The 23145-nt window shown below is 41.6% G+C and overlaps 1 protein-coding gene across 1 annotated transcript; it reads left to right on the forward strand.

The window, feature by feature from the left end:
* The first annotated feature begins 305 nt into the window (after positions 1 to 305).
* Positions 306 to 14121, forward strand: LOC120438064. Its single transcript, XM_039608515.1, has 4 exons — positions 306 to 389; positions 472 to 694; positions 1810 to 2090; positions 8344 to 14121. The coding sequence occupies exons 1-4, from the start codon at positions 321 to 323 to the stop codon at positions 13585 to 13587; spliced, it is 5817 nt and encodes a 1938-aa protein (XP_039464449.1). The 5' UTR covers positions 306 to 320; the 3' UTR covers positions 13588 to 14121.
* The last annotated feature ends 9024 nt before the right edge of the window (positions 14122 to 23145 follow it).

A 23145-nucleotide genomic window follows, 5' to 3' on the forward strand; every position in this document is an offset into this window, starting at 1 on the left:
AAACTCTGGTTTCTCCTTAGAGGGCTAATCCACTGATTCCCACAGAGTGGGTTTTAAGCTTGCCAGCTGATCCCAGAGTTTGCTGCTGAACCATAACCTGAGTAAACATATCTGTTCCCAAGTTCCAGATAAGATTTTATTTTTCACACAGCTCCAGTGTTGGCTACTCATGACAACTGCTGAACAGACAAACAGGTTTTCTGTTAACTCAGTTTGTTTTCTGAGGAGCAGCTTGTGATATATACAGAACCACTTCATAAATAAATATTACTTTAAGAATAATAACTATAATCTGTTTGTTTTCTTACAGAGCCTGGACCATGGGGAGCTCCTTTACAATACATAATAAGACTCCCTATGCCTTTCACTACTCTAGTGTGGGTAGAGGGGTAAGTTAGAAAACAGTATATAAAATGATTTTACCATTGTGATGTTATGCGTCTCTATATGCCCACCATTCTCTGTTTACAGGGTGTTCGTACAGTGCATGGCCATAGCACAGGAAAGTACTTACATCCAATACCTCCATTCAATTCTGAGGGCCTCCATTTTAGATATGGAGATCACTCAGAGTGGGACCTCAGGTGTGCAGGTCACAGTGCTCCGTACACCTTAAGAGAAAGCGATGACGGTGAAAAAATTGAACTGGTCAATGGAAGACTGAATGTCATTGCTGACTGCTGTGCAAACTTTGGTATGTATGAGTAATAAGTGCCTGGTTGTGTGTTTGCACACGTTGGAGAGAGTGATTTGAAATTTAAGAGGAAAGGCTGAAGATTTGTTAATACGACTATTTAGGTTTTATCACCTAAACCTAATCAATCATTTTGCCTAAACAAATGTCTGAACAGTTTTTACATGAATATAATAAAAATAATATAACGTTAAGCACCAAAACTTGACACAAGAATCAGATAATTCCCTAAAAAATGAACAAATGAAATTACAAGTTTACAGCGCTGGACCTTTGCGTGATATAATAGTCTGCCTCACATTTCCCCATGGGGATCAATAAAGTATACATTATTATTATTATTATCAAAGATAACCTTGAAACTGGCCTTACAGCTTGTATAGTGAGACAATAACAAAGATTGTTATGGCTGTCTTATCCCAACACAAACGTGGCAGTTTGCTCCGAATCCTCCTCATTCAGTCCACATCCGCTTACTTCCTCGACCTCCTATCTGCTCTTTTTCCTGAACTCAGAGAGACATGGACACAAAAACACCCTGCATAGCCTTGATTATCTAATGTTTTTATTCATTGTTCTTCTGCTTATTTTAGGTCTGGTTCAGGATATCTTGTCCGGACTCTCTGACACAGAGACCTATTATAAACGCTATCAGTGTGTGTAAGCGTGTTGCAAAATACCCCTCTGCACTCAGCGTCCACTCTTCAATATTTCAAATCCAGACAATAATGCTGAATGAAGCTCTTTACTCTCAAAACATGGAGTGCCAACTTATTTATGAGCACAACTGCATTGTGTATAAATAACATAATTAAAACAGCTTTATTTAATAGAAAAAAGAAAAATGTTCAACCCTAACAGTCCCTCCTTTTATGTGTATTTTACATGTGAACAAAAGGGCATGTGTCTCGTTCCGCCTGCCATCCTACAGGTTACCTTCTAGTGTGATACTTATTTTGTGTTATATAAATAAAACTGAATTTAATTCAACTGAATAGAACACAGCAGAGTGCAGCTTGTGGTAGAGACCAGTTTACAAGTTCAAATAAATCTTTATTGTTTTACTAATTTAAAGCAAACTTCATTAACTATAAGAGTCATTCATTTCCCTGCAGGAAGAATTGATGACCAGAAACAAGAGTATGAGAGATGCCAAAAACAGAAGAAACGCAGGAAAATAGAAGATGAGACGAGGCGGCAGGTAGCGCTGGACCGGAAGAGGACAATCCAAGAGCAGATTGAAAAGGAGAATAAAAAACTGAGGGAACTGCTTTCTGAAGCACACGACAGGCTTCAGCTGGAGCTAAACCTCAAAGCCCAGGAGCATTACCACCAGCAGCACTCTCAAGTCCTGCATGAGCTTGTGGCGGAGGAGCATGGAATAGAACGGGATGAGGTAGGGTTGTAAGCTAAGATCTTAATCTTTTTGGAAATGTAAATGTAACCCATGTAAATGCATTTGAAATAAGGGTGAGTTAGGTGGGGCGTGCAGGTATTTGAAGTTTTTGATTTTAAAACAATGATCCTCAGGACCAGGTCAGGTGATTGGGAAAATGGCCCATGGTTAAAATGGCTTTATTGTAACCACTGAGTATAGGTATAGCTTGCCATGGAAATATTAAGCTCTCTGCAAATGATTCACTGTATGTGGGCGGGGGAGGGGGTTCTTCCACATGCTGCGTATGCGTCACTAATTCGCCCCAATGAGAAAATTTTCTACTTGGCACACCGTGCTGAGCATGCGTGTTTATATACAAAAGATAGAGAAATAGAAGCTGATAGCAGGAGTTTCTTTTGAATTTCACAAGAAGGATGTCAAACAAAATTATTCGAAAAACATGCTAAGAAAATTATTGCCGCAAAATGTAGCAGTACCATGGATTTTTTCCACAAAGCTGTAAGGTCATCCACTGCAAATCCAAGACTGTTTTAAACTCAGCGTCAAGGTCTCCCCACACACCAAAGAAAAGGTTAAATAAACCAGCTGTGAAATGAGCTACAACAACTATTGGCCGAAACACAGAAAAACGACACGCATAAATCTGATTCCATATTAATGTTTATCGAACCCGAAATACATTAAGGACTTATATTATTAGTATACTATCATAATATCAGTAGTATACTGATATTATTATAAGTATATTTGTTGTCCTCTTTTGTGACTGGTTCAGTGAATTTTGGTAGGTGCATGAAGAAACTTAATAATAATAATAACAACAATAATAATAATAATAACAATAACATTGTGATTCTGTCTAGAAAAGTGCTATAGAAATACAAAGTGCTGCACATAAGATAACAAGTCATAAAAAAGTTTAACAGACAATATAAAACAGGCAAAAAAATAACCAAAAGCAGTTTTAAAAAGGCAAGTTTTGAGTTGTTTTTAAAAAACAACTTCTGAGTCCACAGTTCTTAAGGTTTAGGGAGACAGTTCCACAGTCTTGGGGCCACAGTGGCAAAAGCTGTATGACCATTAGTTCTCATCTTAGTCTGTTTTATAGCAAGTAAGCCCTGATCAGATGATCTCAGGGACCTGCTAGGGACATAGGGCTGTAGAAGATCAGAGATTTAAGCTTGTGCCCGTCCGTGGAATGAGATGCCATGGGTTTTTTTTTTTATAAATTCAACTCATGGGGAGCATGTAAATAGAAAAGAGAACTGGATCAAGAATGGACCCCTGGGGGACCCCACAAGAAAGTGAGGCATGATGTATCCCCCAGTCTAACAGAAAAGCTTTGGTTGGACAGGTAGGATTTAAACCATTCCAATCCTATGATCTACAGCAGGGGTCACCAACTCCAGGCCTGGAGGGCCGGTGTCCTGCAGGTTTTAGATGTGTCCTTGATCCAACACAGCTGAATTAAATGTATAAATTACCTCCACAACATGTCTTGAAGTTCTCCAGAGGCCTGGTAATGAACTAATCATTGGATTCAGGTGTGTTGACCCAGGGTGAGATCTAAAACATGCAGGACACCAAGGCCTGGAGTTGGTGACCCCTGATCTACGATATCAAAGGCAGCACTGAGGTCTAATAGTATTAACATGGCAAATTCTCCCCAGTCAGTAAAAGTTAAAAGGTCATTAAAAACTTTTAAAAGAGCAGTTTTAGTGTTGTGGTGCACTTTGAAACCAGACTGGAATACTTCACCAATGCCATTTTATCTAGAAAGCTGACAGAAGACAACTTTCTCCAGGACTTTAGAAAGAAATTGGTCTGTAGTTGGATAAAACTGCTGGATCCAGGTTCGGCCTTTTCAGAATAGGTTCCACCACAGCATGTTTGAAGTCAGCAAGGACACACCCAGACTGAAGACTGCTATTGACAATAGAAAGCAAACTTGCACCCACAGTTTCAAACACATCTTTCTGTAAATTGGATGGAACAATATCCAAAGTACATCTTGTGAGTTTCAAGTTGTTGACCACTTCACTCAGTAATGAAAAGGACACAGTCTCAAAATGGTCAAATGCAACTGAAGCTGGTGTGTGAACAGATGGGTCGGTAGCAGTAGGGATAATATGAGACCTGATATCCACAGTCCTATTAATGAAGAATTTCATTAAGTTTTCACATGTTGCTTTTGATGCCACATGGGGAGCAGCAGTAGGCGGATTAAGAACAGAGTTAATAATGCTGAATAAAATATGAGGTTTGTGACAATTATTAGACACAATCTTTGAGAAATACTTTGTTTTTGCTGCTCTTACGGCCTTTTGATAATTTAACGAGTAAGTACATGAAACGATACCCGAAGTCTGTCCTTTTTCCATTTTTGCTCAGCTGTTCTACACACCTGTCTGAGTTCCTGGTAGCATTATTCAACCAAGGCTGGGTTTTAGGTTTTAGACACCTGGTATTGATGGGAGCAATGGAATCGAGTATTTCCAAGCAGGTTGAATTAAACAGAAAAGGTAGGCAATCAGTGGTCAATTGAGAGGACTCATTAGAAAGTAAGGCATGATTAGAGTTTTTATAAGAACAAACAAAACGATCAGCTGTATCTGAGGTAATCATGCGAGATCGGTATTTGGGTACATCAGGTCTAACAGACTGACATGAAAAAGGGAAATATTACAGGCATGTGGTCAGAGAAATTAATGTTGCAGATCTCAGTGTCACAGAGAGTCAGGCCACTAGACAGTACGAGGTCCAAGGTATGCCCATGTTCGGGTGTTGGGCCTTTAACTGACTGAACAAAATTAAAAGAGTCTATAAGATTTAAGAAGTCATTAGTCAGCGGTGTATTTAAGCAGCAAATGTGGATATTAAAATCCCCTACAATTAAAACACTGCCATACCGTGGCATAATTCCTGCCTAGAATTCAGAGAAGTACTTGATAAAATTCTAATTGTACTTTGGTGGTCGGTACACCAGTGCACACAGCACCAGAGTGGACAGCTGAATTTCAAACAGCTGCAGTTCAAAGTGAGCATAAGCATCAGCTGTTAGCTACTGACAGTTGAAACAGTTTTTTATAAAAAAACCCTCCACCCCGGCCGGTAGTCCGAGGCGAGTTGAGATAGTTACAGTCTGGAGGGATAAGTTCAGAAAGTGGGCTCAACTCACCCAAGTTTAGCCAAGTCTCTGTCACCAGAAGAAAATCCAAGCGACGACCGGTGAAGAAGTCATTCAAAAGGTCGTCGCTTGGAAGGTCTTGTTTGCTAGCAACCTAGCATTAACCAGAGCCAATCTAGCAAACACAGTCTTGCTAGCTGGCTGGGGTGATCGACCCAGAGGACGGAGATTCTGGTGATCCAGTCCCCCTCTGCGAAGGCGAGGGGACAGATGCCGTGATGCCGGATGCTGAGATGCGGGGCCACTGGTACGATCCATCGGTGAACTGATTCCAGGGATCGCCAGGAGATTAACAACTTGGTGTCCGGGGCAAGTTTGTCCAGAAGAGCGCGAGGATTAGTCATTGGTGATGCAGCCATGTAGGTTTTAAATTTTACCAATATACCACCCTGTTTCCCTTGCCTTCTGTGGCATTTCTTCCTGGAGGTATGGCAGGGTGAATCGCAGCAGAGGAACAGTGGTACAGTCTCTAGCACAGGTGGAATGCGAAAATCCTCGCATCCTGGGGCCAGTCGGGACTGCTCTTCAAAAGTGGCTTGGATATTTAGTAGTGATTGGAAGTCATGAACCAGAAGAGCAGAGACATTTTGAAAAAAACAGGGGTTAATAAAGTTAGCAAAAACAAAACGGGTAAAATCTGATGGCAAGCTGCACACACAGGCGCCATCTTGAAAAGGGCGAGAGAAAATAGGGTTTAACTTAGCCACATTTCTTTAATGATAAAAACAAGATTGAACCAGAGATTTTACATGCCCATTAAATGTGAGAGTCGAGCCCAAAGTAACACATAAATTCCTGATAGAGGATTTAACATACACCGAGAGAGGACCAAGGGCTTCCACTATCTGGGATAAAAATCTGTTCCCCTCGTTGAGTTGAAGCAAGTTTGCAGCCATTCAACATTTGATGGAATCTAAGCAGTCATTCAGAAGCTGAAGCTTAGATAAATCCTGGGGCTTAAAAGAAATGTACAACTGAATTTCATCAGCATAACAGTGATAAGAAATGTCCTCAAAGGAGCCCATTATATGCTGGAGGGGGAGAAGATATATTAAAAACAATAAAAAAGAATAAAGGGCCCAAAACTGAACTTGTACTTTAATAATCTGTGAGATCTCTGCTTTTACACAATGTGCCATTTGCTGAGTTTGTGGCTTTGCTGTTTGTGTTGACATTTTGCAAAATTACATAACTGCTCTTTTGACTAATTAATTGTTTGTTGTTTTTGCTGTGGTTGTAGAAATGGTTTATATGAGTTTTAGCTGCGATTCAGAGGTTTCTGTAGGGATGGGAATTGATAAGATTTTCACGATTCCGATTCCATTTTCGATTCTGTTTAACGATTCGATTCTTTATTGATTCTCTTATCGATTCTTTTTAAAAAAGGAGAACACTAAGGTCGACTAGCTTAGAACTTTGTTTTATATCTTCTCTTTGAACAAGATAGAAATTTAGGAGTAACATGGCCTTACAAACCCAACAGTGAGATCTTAAGAGATCCACAGCCTCTGGCTCTTCAATGGGGTGTCACAGGGTCCCCAGGAAAAAAAATTGTAAATGTAAAATAATAAAATAAATATTCTTCTGTAGCAATAACAAAGTATAACATAAATTATTCTGTAGCAATTACACAAGAATATCCAGTAATGTCCCTGCCTACAATTAAACACATTCACTTACTGAAAATCGGGGGCATCTGCTGTGGCAAATGGGTGCAAGCCTTTGACCACAAACTTAGTCACTGCTCGGTGACATTCGTCTCTCCGGGCCTGAAAGGAGACGCTACCGGTAGACTGCAGTGAGAACCAGACTCCAGCCAGACTCTGTCTGTCTGTCTCATCATGGTCACCTAAATGCACAGTAATGGTAGGTTTTGTAATAAGGCAGATCGTGCTAACATAATATGCACTGTTAGTTGATTATTTACCTGCCACATTAACGGGAGAGGACGTGCAAACGTTACCGCTGCTGCTGGGTTGAGATTCACGAGTCCAGAGCGGAATTAAAAACATGACATTCATTTAAGGTCATCGCGTGTTTTGTGAGCGAATACTTTTGCATATTCGTAGTGTTTCCTCCTTTAAATGAAATATCTACTTTGCAAGTATTGCAAGTTGCCTTTTTGTCATCCGTCCTCGTAAAGTATAACCAAACTTTTGAGCGTTTGAGCAGCTTAGGCGACATGTTTCCTGCCAGGTAAATGACGCTCCACAACGTGGTGACGTCATTCGGGGCGACTGGAATTGATAAGGGAATCGTTTGCAAAAATGCCAAACAATTCCAAGGAACTGAAACAGTGGGAACCGGTTCTCAACAAGAAGCGGGTTTTGATACCCATCCCTAGGTTTCTGTGGATACCACATGCCGGCATTTACATAAAAAACATAAAAAACCTGACTTCGGTGAGGCTTAAACTGCAGCTCACCTCCTTTGCCTTCAGTACTGGGGGCACTGGGGCTCAAGACATATTGCGATATATATTGTATATCACAATGTTAAATTTTCCTCACATCAAACAGTCCTAATCACAGGTTACAAAAGATCTCTTGTTCTCTACATTGAGGTCTAGCAGGATCAGCACAGACATGAGTCCACTGTCAGGGGTCGATACTGTTGACCATAATATCCTATTAGAGCGATTAGAACATGCTGCAGGTGTTACAGGTACTGCACTGCAGTGGTTTGTATCATATCTATCTAATAGACTCCAAATTTGTTCATGTAAAAGGACAGTCCTCTTCACACACTAAGGTCAGTTATGGAGTTCCACAGGGTTCAGTGCTAGGACCAATTCTATTTACATTATACATGCTTCCCATAGGCAGTATCATCAGAAGGCATAGCATACACTTTAACTGCTATTCAGATGGGGTACTGCATGATATCCCATAATTACTGTTTTATTTTGTTTTGCTTTTCCTACATCTTAAAACTGACCTCCTTTTAATACTAACATTATGGACAATTAAAAGTTACATAGGCTATAACACTATACATAATATCAATGCTTCCAGTTTTGCTCACTGAGACTAATGTTATGCTCTGTGTTCCTTTTCAATACAGGTCACTGATGTTAATGACAAGTTTAAAGAACTATTATCAAAGTATGACATCAGAGAGGATCAAAATGTGAAGATTCCACTGAAAAACAGGATGAAAACTCTCCAAAATGAGCTGACATTACAATATTTTAAAGAGCACCACATCCCCACTTCATTACAGTGGGCTTTGGATCAGGCTACTGGATATGTGAACCTGTCTCTGACTGAGCGGTTCAACATTCTGAAGTCAGTTGTGAAGTTGACCTTAGATGGTGACTCTGATATTAAATGTTTCCTCACGACTGGTCAAGACAGGAAGACTGAGTTCCTCTTCAATTTGCAGGAACAGCTACAAGCTAAAAATCCAACACTGGCCAGACACGTGTTAGCAAATGTTCTGGATCTGTCCTCAAAGCTGTCCCAATCATGTAAGGAGATCCTCTGTCACATAGTCTTCAACAACATCTGGACACCAAAAGAAATCAGGCTTTTCATTAGACAGACCTCGAGAGTGGATCAGGAAACAGTCGCAAAAATCCTCCACAAAGCGTGCACCTACAGGCTGAGCTGTAACGACACTCTCTCTGCCCTGAAAAAGAAAAATCCTGTAGACTACATCCAACATTGTGTGGACCGAGCTGAGCGTGACAAAGATGCTGACACACTATTGGCTGAACTGGAAGACAAAAACTATCCAGAGTGTATCCTGTCACTCCTGCGAAAAGTCCTGACGTATATTGAAGAAGAGCTACCCAAATATGTAAGTAAGCCCATTAAGGTGAAGAAGATTGAAGATTGTAAAAAGATAATAAATTCTCTTGATTTTAACAATCATAAGATTGATGCTCTGAAGAAAGTCCTGATCATCGTATCCAGAGCTGTAAAGGAATGCACCACCTTTACCACTCAAAGCGGTGAACAAGTTCAGGGCTACTTCCCAAGACTCAGCCAGCTGGCCTCACTGCTGCTACTCCTGCTGCCACAGTCTGGGGATAAAAAAGGTAGTCTGTTGGAAATTGGCACCGGAGAGGGCAAAACTTGTATTTTAGCCATGTTTGCTACAATACAGGCCACACGAGGCGTAAAGGTGGACATTGTGACAAACTCTTCTTTGTTAGCAAGTCGTGATCAGGATGAGTGGAGAAAATTATATGATATGTTTGGTATTACATCATCCACGGTGCCTCCAACACACATCGATAACTGCTCTTTTAAAGATCATGACAAGCTGCTTGAGGATGCATACAGCCAGCAGGTCGTTTATGGTACAGTTGGTACCTTTGCAGCAGACATACTGAGGCAAGAGTTTGAGAAGAAGACTACTCGAGGTCTGAGGGGGTTTGAATGTGTGGTAGCAGATGAGGTGGACTACATGACACTAGACTGTGGAGTGCAGGTCACATATCTGTCAGACCAAGCCCGTAGCCTAAGACACGTGGAGCAAGTCCTGGCAAGTATCTGGGCCATGATGTCTGCCTGCTGGCCAATAGAAATGTTTGAAACGGGGGAGATCAGGTGGGGAACCAGGATCCAGCACTTCCACAAGGCTGTAATGCAAGCAGTGGTTGGCTCAGAATCAGAAGATTTTTCAGTAGCTGACCTACTGATGCTTGGTGCACAGCTGGGGTTTTATTCACAGGAGGATGTGGATGAATTAAATAAAGCAGAGGGTCAGACACAAACAGAGACCGACAGCTTTAAGGATGCCAAGTGGACAGCCACAGAGAACATCATGGCCAACATTGGACCGGAAAAACAGTGTAAGCTTCTGAGACAACTTGAGACAAAAATAGAAAAGAATGTGTCTGTAGATTGTTACTCACTAATGGACAACAAAGCCAAACTTTACAGGAAGGACAGCTCTCATGGAGACCCTGACGTCAGCCTGCTTCTCCTGGAGAATGGCTGTACCTGTGAAATCATGTCCGAGGAATCCCTCATCCAAGGAGCTGTGGACAAATTAAAATCAACAATTAAATATTCTGACCAGTGTTCTGTGAAATCATTGGATGAATGTAAGGGATGTATCATCGTCCCTTCATTTTTGAAAACTTACATTGAGAATCGGTTACCACTTTTTGCAGAGAATGCTTTAAAAGCCATCAGAATGACTCCGGGAAGAGAGTACATGATTGAAAAAGCACCTGAAGCTGACACTGGTGGTTTCAGTGATGCTGATAGTCATCAGTATGATGCCATAATTCCTGTGGACTTTGAGTCCAGTGGGATGTTGGAGAAAAACAAGCGATGGGGTGAGGGCCTACAACAGTGTCTGGAGATGAAGCACCAGCTGGCCATTTCACAGCTTTCCAATGTGACAAATTACATGTCCAATGTCCATTTCTTTAAAAGGTACCTCAGTGGAAAAGGCATTTTTGGTGTTTCTGGGACACTGGGGGATGAAGCTGAGAAAGTATTTCTAGAACGGCATTACAAAACAGCAAGCTATGTCATTCCAGCTCACCGCCATACGAAGCTTGTTGAGTTGCCAGCAGTTCAGGTGAGTGGAGGCAGCACTCAGTGGATCCAGGTGATCTGTGAAACTGCACAGAGAGCCGCAGACAGAGGGCAAGTTGTTTTGATCATTTGTGAAGATGTCAACACTGCAGATGAGCTGAAGACAAAAATGGATCTTCCAGAAAGAGAAGCCAGTGAGATCACCATGTACACAATCAGTGAGAAGCACAACATCGAGAAACAAAACTTTAGCCGGGGAAACATTATCATTGCTACAAACCTCGGTGGCCGAGGGACAGACATTAATGTTCAGCAGGAGGTAAACGAGTGTGGAGGTCTCTTTGTGCTCCTCTCATACTTTCCTAGAAGTCACCGTGTGGAGCAACAGGTCTTTGGACGCACCGCCCGGAAAGGAAACCCAGGGATGGTCCAGATGGTTCTCAACCAGGGCCATCTTGCACCAGCGTACCAAGGCCATTCAATCGAAACCATGAGGCATCTCAGAGAGGAGTATGAGCTCAGACATTTAGACAGCATGGAGAAATATAAGTGTGACATTGAAATTAAAGAAGCTCTCTTCTCCACATTTTGTGAATTTCTGTGTGACTTTGACAAGAATTACACGGTGGAAGAAAGGAGTGACCTGTCCAAGATGAAGCTGAAGGATGTTCCTGAATATTTTAAGATCCACCAGAACAAGTTTGACTATCAGACTGCACTGAATGCTTTGAAAGAATCTTGGGCTTTGTGGCTCATCCTTCATGAAGAGCACATCAGCAGACATGATGACATCAGCAAGCTGAGAGAAGACCTCACCAAAGACTTGAAGAAGACCGGTGACTTCCTCCTGCAGGGGACCAGCTGTAATTTCTATGATTACATCAAACAGGCAACAAGCAGAACTGACCTGCATTGCATGAACAAAACTAAATGTGACTTTGGAGCAAAGACTTACTGGCAGAAAGCTGCAGAGTGTGATCATTTCTACAGTGCTGTGGCGCTTTATAATCAAGCTTACATCACACTCAACCTCAGAACAGAAGACTACATAGCTGAGGCAAAGAAATTATTGGAGGAAGCACAGACTGCAGTGGATGTCTATCTCTCAGAATCAACAAATACGATGATGTTTTGTAATTTTTCAGTGATGAGTGCCTTTGTTCCACACAACACAAACAGCAACCTCCAGATCCAAATGCAAGCCAGGATGAATATCTTCAAATCTTGGAAAGGATACATTGAAAGTGCCTTGACAACTCTGAGACAGCTCGACGGCAGCGAAAGTGATGCAGAAGTAGAGGATTCCAGTGTGTACCATCTTTCAAAAGATAAAGATTTAATCACCACCAATGAGCTGATGATGCTCTGTGAAAATGGCCTTAGCATAGTCTTTGAGGTTAAAAAGAAGCCCGAGTTCTGCTATGATGCCCTTGCTTGTTTTGTTCTTGGTGCCCTTCAAGTTGCAGCAGGTGTTCTTGTTTGTGCTCTGTCATGTGGTGGTGCCAGTCAGTTTGGACTTGGGCTGACTTGTGAGGGGGTATCTGACATGATTGAAGGGATCAAGGGAATGATACAAGGAGGCTTTGACTGGGCTGAATGGGCAGTCTCCAAGGCCATCACTATTGGATTGTCTCTGATCTCTGGTGGATTCAGCCGACTAAAGAAAGCCAGAAGTGCAGTGCGAAGTGGCACAAAAAGTCTGATCACAGGAGCAAAGAGTACATCTGTCTGTACAGTAAAACAGTGTTTTCTGAAGGTGGGAAAGTATGCAGTTCAGGAACTGGGGAAGCAAGGATGTATCAGTGATGTGACTCATACTGTTGAGAGGGAAACTGATGCTTTTTTCCAAAAGGTTCTGAAGGACATCTTTGAGAAAAAGGTGTTTTCACTGATAAAAGCCAACCGTGAGCTGGATGAAGTTCTCACAAACTTCATTTGTTCAGGGATACCAAAGACTGCCCTGGAGAATGGGTCCAGTGAATTCAGAATTGACAGAGGGTGCGAGGAACAAATGCTTCAGTCAGTGGATCTGATAACAACAGAAGTCATTCCTGCCCTGATGATGAATTGTACCATGGTTGTTAAGGTTTTTAATATACTTTCAGAACTGTGTGGTGCTGTAACACAACACACAGGAGGCCTCAAAGGGGTGGATCTAATGGAAAAATCAGCTGAAAATGTACAAGTTAATGTACAAACACTGGATTCAATACCTATGGAGAAGGTCATTAACAACACTTTTGTTCCTCAGCTGTTGCAAAGCATGGAAAAGCTACCCCAAGAAAGGAATGGCCAGGATGGAAGACGTGGTCTATCAGATGTGAAACGCTTTAAACATGAACTCATCAACATGATTGCAGAAAGTGCTTCAAGCTCTTATGTTGAGGCCTGTTTCAGACAAATGACCTCCATCATGAGCAAAATATGCATGAGTCAAATAAACCATGCTGCTGGTGGTGCTGTTAGAAACATTCTCAGCAGTGTCGATGCCCAAAGTTTCTGTGAAAACCAGCTTTATAAGCATCATATGAAAAAGGCAATCCAAAGTGCACATGAGCTGTTGTCACAGTCTGAGAAGAGGGACTTGGAGTCTTACATAGAGAAAATTTCTGATGTTAACCACCCTGCTACAGCTTTGGACATCCATGTCCTCACACAAAGTGATGCTCTGGAAGGCAAAGGCATCAAACTGGTTACGGTGGACAACGATGGGAAGAAGCTTTCAGAAGACTATTTTCCAGGGAAGGAGGACTCAGCAGGTGATATAGTCCTCCAGCTGAAGAAGGAGCCAAAAAATCCAACACAGTGAGTGACAAATATTAATTATTTGAAATCATATAAGTCATCACTAAAATGTTTTATTCTAAAATCATCAGATATTGACAGGACCCTCATAAAGTTTCCACTTCACTGCTAGTTTCAATTGTAACAAAGACTAAAAGCATTCATTTCAAGATGTTATAATCTCATAGACTTTAAAAGCAATGTGCAATTTTAATGCTCGGTTTTATTAAATCTGGTTCTTGCCATTCTTTTACTGAATAGAGAGAACACGGCTCAGTTAGTCAAAATATTTATAATTTTTTATTTAATCATCTTCTGGAAGAGAGAGACCTGCACAGCCCAAAGCCATTTTTCAGATCTCTAGCATTAGAAACCAAAAATGTATATCATATAGGTGTTATTTTGTTGGTGTTATTTTATTTTGGTCCTTTACACGTCACACATAGTTTCGATAAAAACAACTGATTCTGTGTTACTAGTTCTGCTTTTTCTGTCTGGTTTCCTGTATTTTATTAACATGCCTCTGCAGCTCTGCTCTAAACTTCCTGTTTCTTAAACTTCCACTCTGTTGCTAAGGCGACCTGTCACCCTCTGACCTGGTTCTCTCTCACAGCTGGCCTTGCTTTATACAGGCCTTTATTATTAAAATACATAAAACAATATAATCAGAAAATAAGCACTAAGAATATATATTTATTCCGTAACAGTTTAAATCCTTATAATCCTTTAACATTCATGCAAAATAGTAGTTTAAAGTTTGGACACAACTTCTTATTTAATGGTTTTCTTTATTTGTATGGCTCTATACATTCTAGATTCTCACTGAAGGCATCATAACTATGAATGAACACATATGTAGTAAACACAAATTTGTGAAATAAGTTCAAACATGTTTTATATTTTAGATTCTTCTAAGTAGCCCCCGCCCCCCGCTTCGATTGGTGCTTTGCACACTATTGGCATTCTCTTGATGGGCTTCATGAGGTCGTCACCTGATGAAATGTTCTTGAAGGGGTTCTCAGAGATACTTAGCACTTGTTGGTCCTTTTGCCTTCACTCTGTGGTCCATCTCATCCCAAACCATCTCGACTTGGTTCATTACTCTCCTTCTTGGTTAAACAGCCCTTACACATCCTGCAGGTGTGTTCGGGGGCATTGTTCTGTTGAAAAATAAATGATGGGATGCATGTCACTGCAGGATGCTGTGGTAGCCATGCTGGTTCAGTGTGCCATTGCATCTCCTCCTCCATGCTTCACAGTCGGAACCTTTTCTGCACAAAGAAATGGCGGGTGGAACCAAAGATCTCAATTTTGGACTCATCAGACCAAAGTACAGATTTCCACTGGTCTAATGTCCATTCCTTGTGTTTCTTGGCCCAAAGAAATCTCTTCTGCTTGTTGCTTTTTCTTAGTCATGGTTTTGTAGCAGCTATTTGACCATAAAGGCCTGATTCACACAGTCTCCTCTGAACATGTAGAGATGAGTCTGTTACTGGAACTCTGTGTGGCATTTATCTGGACTCTAATCTGAGTTGCTGTTAACTTGTGATTTCTGAGGCTGGTGACTCAGATGAATGTATCCTCAGCAGTGATGGGAATAACGGCGTTACTTTTTTCAGTAACGAGTAATCTAACTAATTGCTATTCCTATCGTTACAACGCCGTTACAGTTACTAACAAGAAAATGCGGTGCGGTCGCGTTACTATTTTTCAACAAACAGACGGTTGAAGCTGTGTTCAGCTTACCGCATCTTATATCAGTTGCACGAAAGTTGCTGTCTATGTAAGTAATCTGGGCACTACAGCTTTAAGCAGCTGCGCGACCAATCAAAAAAGATATGGCAACATGACATTTGGTTGTTTAGGAATAGGGGGAAGTTTTAGGAGTGACGTGTTGTCTTGTGTAGTTAGTGTGTAGTGTTGTGGATAGTTTTGTGTTGTGTGTCAGAACAATGAGGTGAGTGATACACCTGCTGCTGTCAGACCTGCAGGTATCAGGCTTGTCATGTTGTTTGCAAAAATTGTGCATATAATTTTAAAATTGTCAATTTATATTTGCATTTAAAGTTATGAAATATGATTCATTAAACATGTTTGTGGTTGTTACAGTAAAAAATATAACTTTTTCTACTCTGATTTTATGTTTTTTCTCTGATTTTAGATCAATTGTGTTAATACAGTATGTCAACATGAAAACATGACTGTAAATTCAGGCATGTGAGGTTGTGCTGATAACAATGATACCAAACAAGGCAAAGTAAATAGTTTTTAAAGGTGAAATGTGGAGGAAACATCAAAAGTAGTTAAAAATGGCCAATTATACCCTGGACCCCAGAGGGTTAAATGTTTATTTAAAGTAACGCAATAATTACTTTTCAAGTAATTAATTATTTTTAGAATCTTGTAACTCAGTTACTAACTCAGTTACTTTTTTGAAGAAGTAACTAGTAACTATGATTAATTACTTTTTCAAAGTAACTTGCCCAACACTGATCCAATTGTGAAATATGTCTGTCAGCTGTGCACCAACCTGACTTCTGCACAACACAACTGATGGTCCCAACCTCATTAAGAAGGAAAGAAATTCCACCAATGAACCCTGACAGGCACACCTGTGAAGTGAAACCATTTCAGGTGACTACATCATGAAGCTCACCGAGAGAAGGCCGAGGGTTTGCAGCGCTGTCAACAAAACAAAGGGAGGCTACTTACAGGAATCTGAAATACACTGTTTGCACAATTATTAGGCAAGTTGTATTTTTGAGGATTAATTACGGATCAAGGACAGTGCTCTCGGTCAATCCAAAATATTAATGAACCTAAACTCAAATGTTTAAAAATGTAAAAGTGAATTTTTGTCTTCAAGAGAATATATATATATATTTATGTGCAGAATTATTAAGCAACTAATTGAAAAAAACTAACATTTTCCCATCTCACTAGTTTATTTGCAAATGTTAAAGTTAGAATAATAAAACTACTCACAATCCACATATAAACATTTCTGACATCTCAAAATAAAAAAAATATATAAAATAATCAGTGACCAATATAGCCACTCTTCTTTTCAATAACTGTCACAAGCCTGTCAGTTTCTTTCTTTCTTTCTTTTTTTCCCCCTGTCCCGTTTGGTTCATTCCCATCAGAATTTTGCCTGCCTGTCAGTTTCTTGATCTGATCTTTGCTTTTCACTGTGGTCCACCTGTTCTCTGTGCGCTGATCTACCGTCCACCTAAATATAACAGCAACTTTGTTCATGACATCTCTGAGTTCTTGGCTGAAATAATGCCAAAGTATGACAAGGTCTTAATCCTCGGTGATATGAATATTCATGTGTGTTGTCCTACTGAACCTCTGGCAAAGGACTTTTTAAACCTACTTGATGCTTTTAATGTGTTGCAGTCTGTCACTGGTCCCACTCATAAACATGGACACACTCTGGTTTTGTCTCATGGTTTACCTGTTTATAATCTTCAAATTCATGATGTCGTCTTTTCTGAGCCTGTATTGTTTGAAACTTCTCTTCCTGTAATATCACTACTTGTGTCCTCCTACTGTTTCTCGCATGTTTAAACCATCAAGTGCCGCCCAGTTTTCTACCCTTTAATAAGGCCTTTAATGTTGATTCAGAGCTCTCAGCTTGTGCTGACACTGAGGAGCTGACTGCAAAGTTTTTCTCTACTTGTGAAAACATTCTGGACTCTGTTGCTCCTCTGAAGGTCAGGCGGCCTAAATCAAAGTCTGAGCCGTGGCTGAACGACATCATTCTGCAGAAAAGCAGAACGCAAAGGGAAAAAGACAAGCTACAAGTGTCTTATGATATCTTAAGAGATCGCTGGCATAAATATCAGAAAACTGTTAAGAACCAGATATCTGCCTATTTTGCAGGTGTTATTAAGCACAGCCATAAGCCCCGTGTCTTATTTAGTATTTTAAACTCTGTTCTTAACCCTCCCCAATCCAACTGTACACAAGCTTCTGCTGAAACTTGTGAAGCTTTTTTAAATTCCTTTGTGGACAAGATTTTAACTATTAGAGCACATATTTGACCCCCATCTTATGACCCTTCTGTTATTTTTACGCCTTTAGCAGTTTTTAGCCATTTTGAACCAGAGTCTCTGTCGTATCTGGTAAAATTGTCACCTAAATTAAGTCTGGCTCTCCCACTGATGTCCTTCCCCCTCGCTTTTTAAAGAAGTTTGGGGCACTATTGGACCTTATATTCAAAGGCTTATAAACAGCAGCCTGACTTTAAGCGATGTACCTGTAACTTTTAAACAGGCAGTGGTCCAGCCTCTGCTGAGACGCCCTGGCTTGGATGCGTCTTTGTTGTGTAATTTCAAACCTATTTCAAAGATGGTAAATAGCCTGTATTTGTATAGCGCTTTACATAGTCCCTAAGGACTCCAAAGCGCTTTACACATTCAGTCATCCACCCATTCACACACACTAGTGACAAGCTACATTGTAGCCACAGCGACCCTGGGGTGCACTGACAGAGGCGAGGCTGCCGGACACTGGCGCCACCGGGCCCTCTGACCACCACCAGTAGGCAACAGGTGAAGTGTCTTGCCCAAGGACACAACGACCGAGACTGTCGGAGCCAGGGCTCGAACCGGCAACCTTCCAATTACAAGACAAACTGCCAACTCTTGAGCCACGATCGCTTCCTTTTGGCTCCAAAATTTTGGAAAAGTAGTGTCCTCACATCTGCAGACTTTTTTAAACAGTCAGAATATTTTTGAGGTATTTCAATCAGGTTTGAAAGCACTTCACAGCACAGAGTCTGCACTTCTGAGAGTTTTTAATGATATTTTACTAACTGCTGACTCTGGGAACTCCGTCTTACTTGTGCTTTTGGATTAGGGCTGGGTATCATCGCTGATTTCTAGAATCGATTCAATCCACGATTCGATTCGATTCAATTCAATTCAATTCAATTCGATTTGAATCTGGGAAATTTTGCCTCAGACAGTCAGAAATATTACAATTCAGATCAGTACATTTACATATTTTTGTATCTATAAAAAGGAAGCTGACACTTTCAAGACTTTATCAAAGGTGTGAGCGTCACAGCAGATGCCTTTGTGTCAAAGTAGCTGAAGATAAAACACAGAAAAACATGAAGGTGGTTTTCCTGGCCTGGGATTTTATAAAAATATTCTGCAGTACATCAAAAATGAAAGAAAACTTGCCTTGGTGGGTACCAGAGGACGGGGGTGCCTACTGGGGTCAGCGGGGGAGCTGGCCCTAGGGAGGGGCATCTTGCCCCTCCCTTCTTTTCCTCCCCATCCCCGGCTGCCTCCCTCTCCCCGCTCCACCACACCCACCCACACAGGTAGGGCCTTGGGGTGCGGGTGTGTCACCAGGGTGCAAGGGAGGCATCAAACCTACCTCTGGTGCCGGTGCCCACCTCTCAATTTTAAATCCATGTAGACATTGAGGGTTCTCGGGAGGGGCCGTGCTAACACCTGCTGCTCTCTGACAGCACCTTGTTTTAAATGCACTTTAGATCAACACGCAGCAACACTACACATGAGCGGGAGGAGGAAGGTATGGGGTCTTCACACTCTCCCGTTCTCTACTAGCCATCGGGGCGGGGGGCTGGGAGGAGGTGTTGGCTGTCCGATTGGCCTCCCTGCTGCTGCCTGGGGCGGTCTGCTTGCCTCCACCCCGGGGCAAAGGGTAACATCTGTTGGGTCTGGGTGCCGTTTCCCCCTCTGGGGGCAAGGGTACCTGGACCCGGGGCATAGAGTATGTTTGGGGAGTGTGATTGTGTGTACCTGTCCATTTATGTCAATCCTTACGTTGGGTGAGTGCTGAGTGTTTGTATATTCAATTCAATTCAATTCAATTCAATTCAATTTTATTTATATAGCGCCAAATCACAACAAAAGTCGCCTCAAGGCGCTTTATATTGTACAGTAGATAGCACAATAATAAATACAGAGAAAAACCCAACAATCATATCATATGACCCCCTATGAGCAAGCAGTATATGTGTGCATGAGGGTGGGAATGCATGTTTATGTCTGTGTGTGCCTGTTTGTCTGTGTCTATATGTCAAGTCGGGTCTTAGACTCCACCTCCCTGGGAACTCCCAGGCCCTCCAAAGTGTGGAGGCCTATCTCCCCTCACCACACTCCCTGCCGGTGACTGATGCCCTCAGAGGTCGGTGCATTGGTGGTTCTTGGTGTCCGGGGCTGGGCGCTCAGGTATGCACCAGCTCACTCCCGGTGGCTACTTGGCAGGGCCTGGCGCCTGTTGCTCGGTCGGGCCTCTTCCAGGGGGGCGGGGGACCCTCGGGCCTCCGGCCGCTAGGCCTGGGGCTTGGTTCACTTTGGCACAGCTGGCTGCCGGCAGAGCCGGCGGGCACGCCAGTGCAGCCCCCTCTGGCTTCTGCTTGGTGGCTACTGGGTGACCCCTCGTCTGGGGCTCTCCTCAGCCCTTCCCAGGAGGGTGGCACGGATGCCCCTCCGGTGGTCCTCCTTGAGCTCTCGCACTCTGGGGCCTCTGGATGTCTGGGGCCTGGATCTCCTCCATACCTGCTTCATGCCCTGGGGGACGGGGCTATGGCCCTCTATACCCTCTAGCAGACCATTACATGGGGAAACCATTTGACTACAAGCGCGCTGATCCACACAGGTGTGCACACGGGTGTTCACTGTTCGTAGACTTAAACTACACCTTTCTTGGCTGCTACTTCAAAGCACATTGTGCGCTGTCTGTCCTGCATGCTGCACAACAGCATTCAATATTTAGTATTTACTGCTGTTCACACTTAGCTAGATTAATGCGATGGTGTTGTGTTTAGTATGTTGCTCTGTTTTTTTGCTTGTTTTCTATTCTTTCTCTCTCAACAGGTGATCCAGGTGATTTTTTTTTTCCCTTTCTCACTGTCCCACTTCCCTTCTGTTTTTCTTTTCCTTCCTCTCTTTCTTTCCCCTTTTCCTATCCCCCACTCATGTCTGTCCCATCTGTAACAACTGAAAATAAAATAAAATAAATAATAAAAACAAAGGTCGATCAAATGGACCAATACGGCAATGCCATGATGATCCATTTGGCAAAATAAATCAATTGGGTATCCTTGTTGGTCGTCAGACAACAATTCTGACGGGTAAAGAACCAAATGGGACAGGCAAAAAAAAAACCTCTGACGTTACAGCGGTTTTATTAGAGACATGGTTAAGCGTTTTGCATTTTGCATAATTTTAAAAAGTTTACATTTGTTCAGTATTGAACGGCAGAAATTAGGTTTTCTTTTCGGAAGTATGTAAAACAAAAAACAACAGCAGCCGACAGCGCTGTAAACAACGGTAGACTTGTGCGTAACAAGCAAGCGAATAATGCAGAAAACAGTACAGAGAGGGAGAGAGAGAGAGAGCTGTGCATGAAGTGTGATTTTATCATGGTGGAAGCAAAACAGTAAAAGTCAGAGAGAATTCATGACGATGTTTATGTGAAGCATAGTTTGGAGCTTCTTTTGCTGCTGGTTCGGTCAATATTGTTTGGAGAGAGATAAAACTAACAGCTTTAGAATCAGCGCAAAAAGAGAGTGAACACAAAGTGCGGACCAGCCGACAGATCAGAATCAGCGAGCTGTCGACTTTCAGCCCCGACCGTGTCCGTGCCATCGGGTGAGAAAGGCGACATCTCACTGATTCTGATCCGCGGGTCCGCGCTGTGTGTTTACGTCTTTGTGCAGAATCCGTGTACCTGCTCTCATTTACTGCCTTAGCTGTTTGGTGGTTGTTGAAATTTTGTGAGGTTTCACCTGAGATTCTGGCATTTCGGGCAAAATAAATTTATATTAAAAAATCGATTCAGGATTTTAATGAATCGATATCACGTTATCCAAGCCAGAATCGATTTTAATCACTAATCAAAACCCACCCCTACCTGCTAACCATCGGCATTATGGGTAGTGCAGTAGGAGACACTCACCTGACTTAAAATGAAATAAAAGACCTCCAGAGACAATGAGAACAAGAACAAGAAGAAGATAAATCAATTATAAAAACCCACATCTATTTTGGATCTCACAGCAGGTTTTGATACAATAGTTCACATCATTTTAATTTCTCGCCTAGAACATCATGTTGGAATTAGTGGCTCTGCCTTGGAGTGGTTCAAGTCAGACCTGTCTGACAGAAGTTTCTGTCTCACTTGGTAAATTTTATTCATCTTCCACCCCCCTCCAATGTGGATTACCTCAAGAATCCATCCTCCGGCCCCTTCTTTTTAGTATTTAAAGTAGTATTTAGTATTTACTTCCCCTTGGCCATATAATTAAAAAAACATAAAGTCTCATTTAATTTTTATGCAGACGACTGTCAGATTTATCTACCCCTGAAACACAACGAACCTAACCCCCTCAGGCCTTTTTTAGAATGTCTAAAATAGGCCTGATATCAGAATGTGGGTGGCTCTGAATTTTTTTAATTTTAATGAAAAGAAGACTGAGATCATTATATTTGTGCCAAGTGGACCTGGTGTCCCTCCATCTGACTTGGGTCCTCTCACATCCTGTGTCAAACCAATTGTCACCAACCTTGGAGTGAAAATTGACACAGCTCATACATGGGACAAACAGATAAATTCAGTCGTGAGAAATAGCTTTTTTCAACTGAGGCAGCTCTCTAAAGTCAAACCTTTTATCTCTTTTTTGTGACTTAGAGAGAGAGTTTTACATGCTCTTGTGACCACTCGCCTTGATTATTGTAATAGACTTTATATTGGTATTGATCAGGCCTCACTATCACGCTTACAAATGGTCTCTCAGATCAACTGACCAGTCACTCATTGCTGTCCCCATGTCGAGACTGAAACACCGGGGGGGGGATAAGCTATGGAATAAGCTGCCCCTCCATATCAGGCTGGCCCCAACACTTGAAATGTTCACTTTTAAAAACGCACTTTACTTTAAAAGTGGAGTTTTTTAGTTTTAGGAGTAGTATCAGAGTCAGTTTGTACTCAGTTTTAGTCAGCTGCTGGTCACTCTTAATCTTTTTATTTTGTTAATTTTATTAATTTTATATTTTATTGTCTATTTTACTCATGTTTTAATATTTAATATATGTACTGATTTTTTTTTTTATCATTTATGTATTTATTTTATTGTTATTTATATTCATTTCTTGGTCTGCTTAATTTATGGTTTTTAACTTTTATCTCTGTATTGTTATTGCAAAGCACTTTGGTCAACTTTATTGTTTTTTAAGTGCTCTATAAATAAAGTTGGATAGGATTTAATTGATGACCATCAATTTTTTGTGCAGCAGCAACCACAGCCTCCCAGACACTGTTCCGAGAGGTGGACTGTTTCCCTACACTGTGAATCTCCCATTTAAGCAGGGCCCACAGGGTCTCAATACGGTTTAGGTCAGGGGAGGAAGGGGGCCACATCATTATTTTTTCATCATTAAGGCCTTTACTGGCTAGCCATGCAGTGGAGTACTTTGATTCATGCGATGGAGAATTATCCTGCATAAAAATGGCCTTTTTAAAAGGTGTAGACTTCTTCCTGTATCACTGCTTGAAGAAAGTGTCTTCTAAAAACTGGCAGTAGGTTTTGGAGTTG

The sequence above is a fragment of the Oreochromis aureus genome, linkage group 3, assembly GCF_013358895.1.
Source record: "Oreochromis aureus strain Israel breed Guangdong linkage group 3, ZZ_aureus, whole genome shotgun sequence".
Lineage (NCBI taxonomy): Eukaryota > Metazoa > Chordata > Actinopteri > Cichliformes > Cichlidae > Oreochromis > Oreochromis aureus.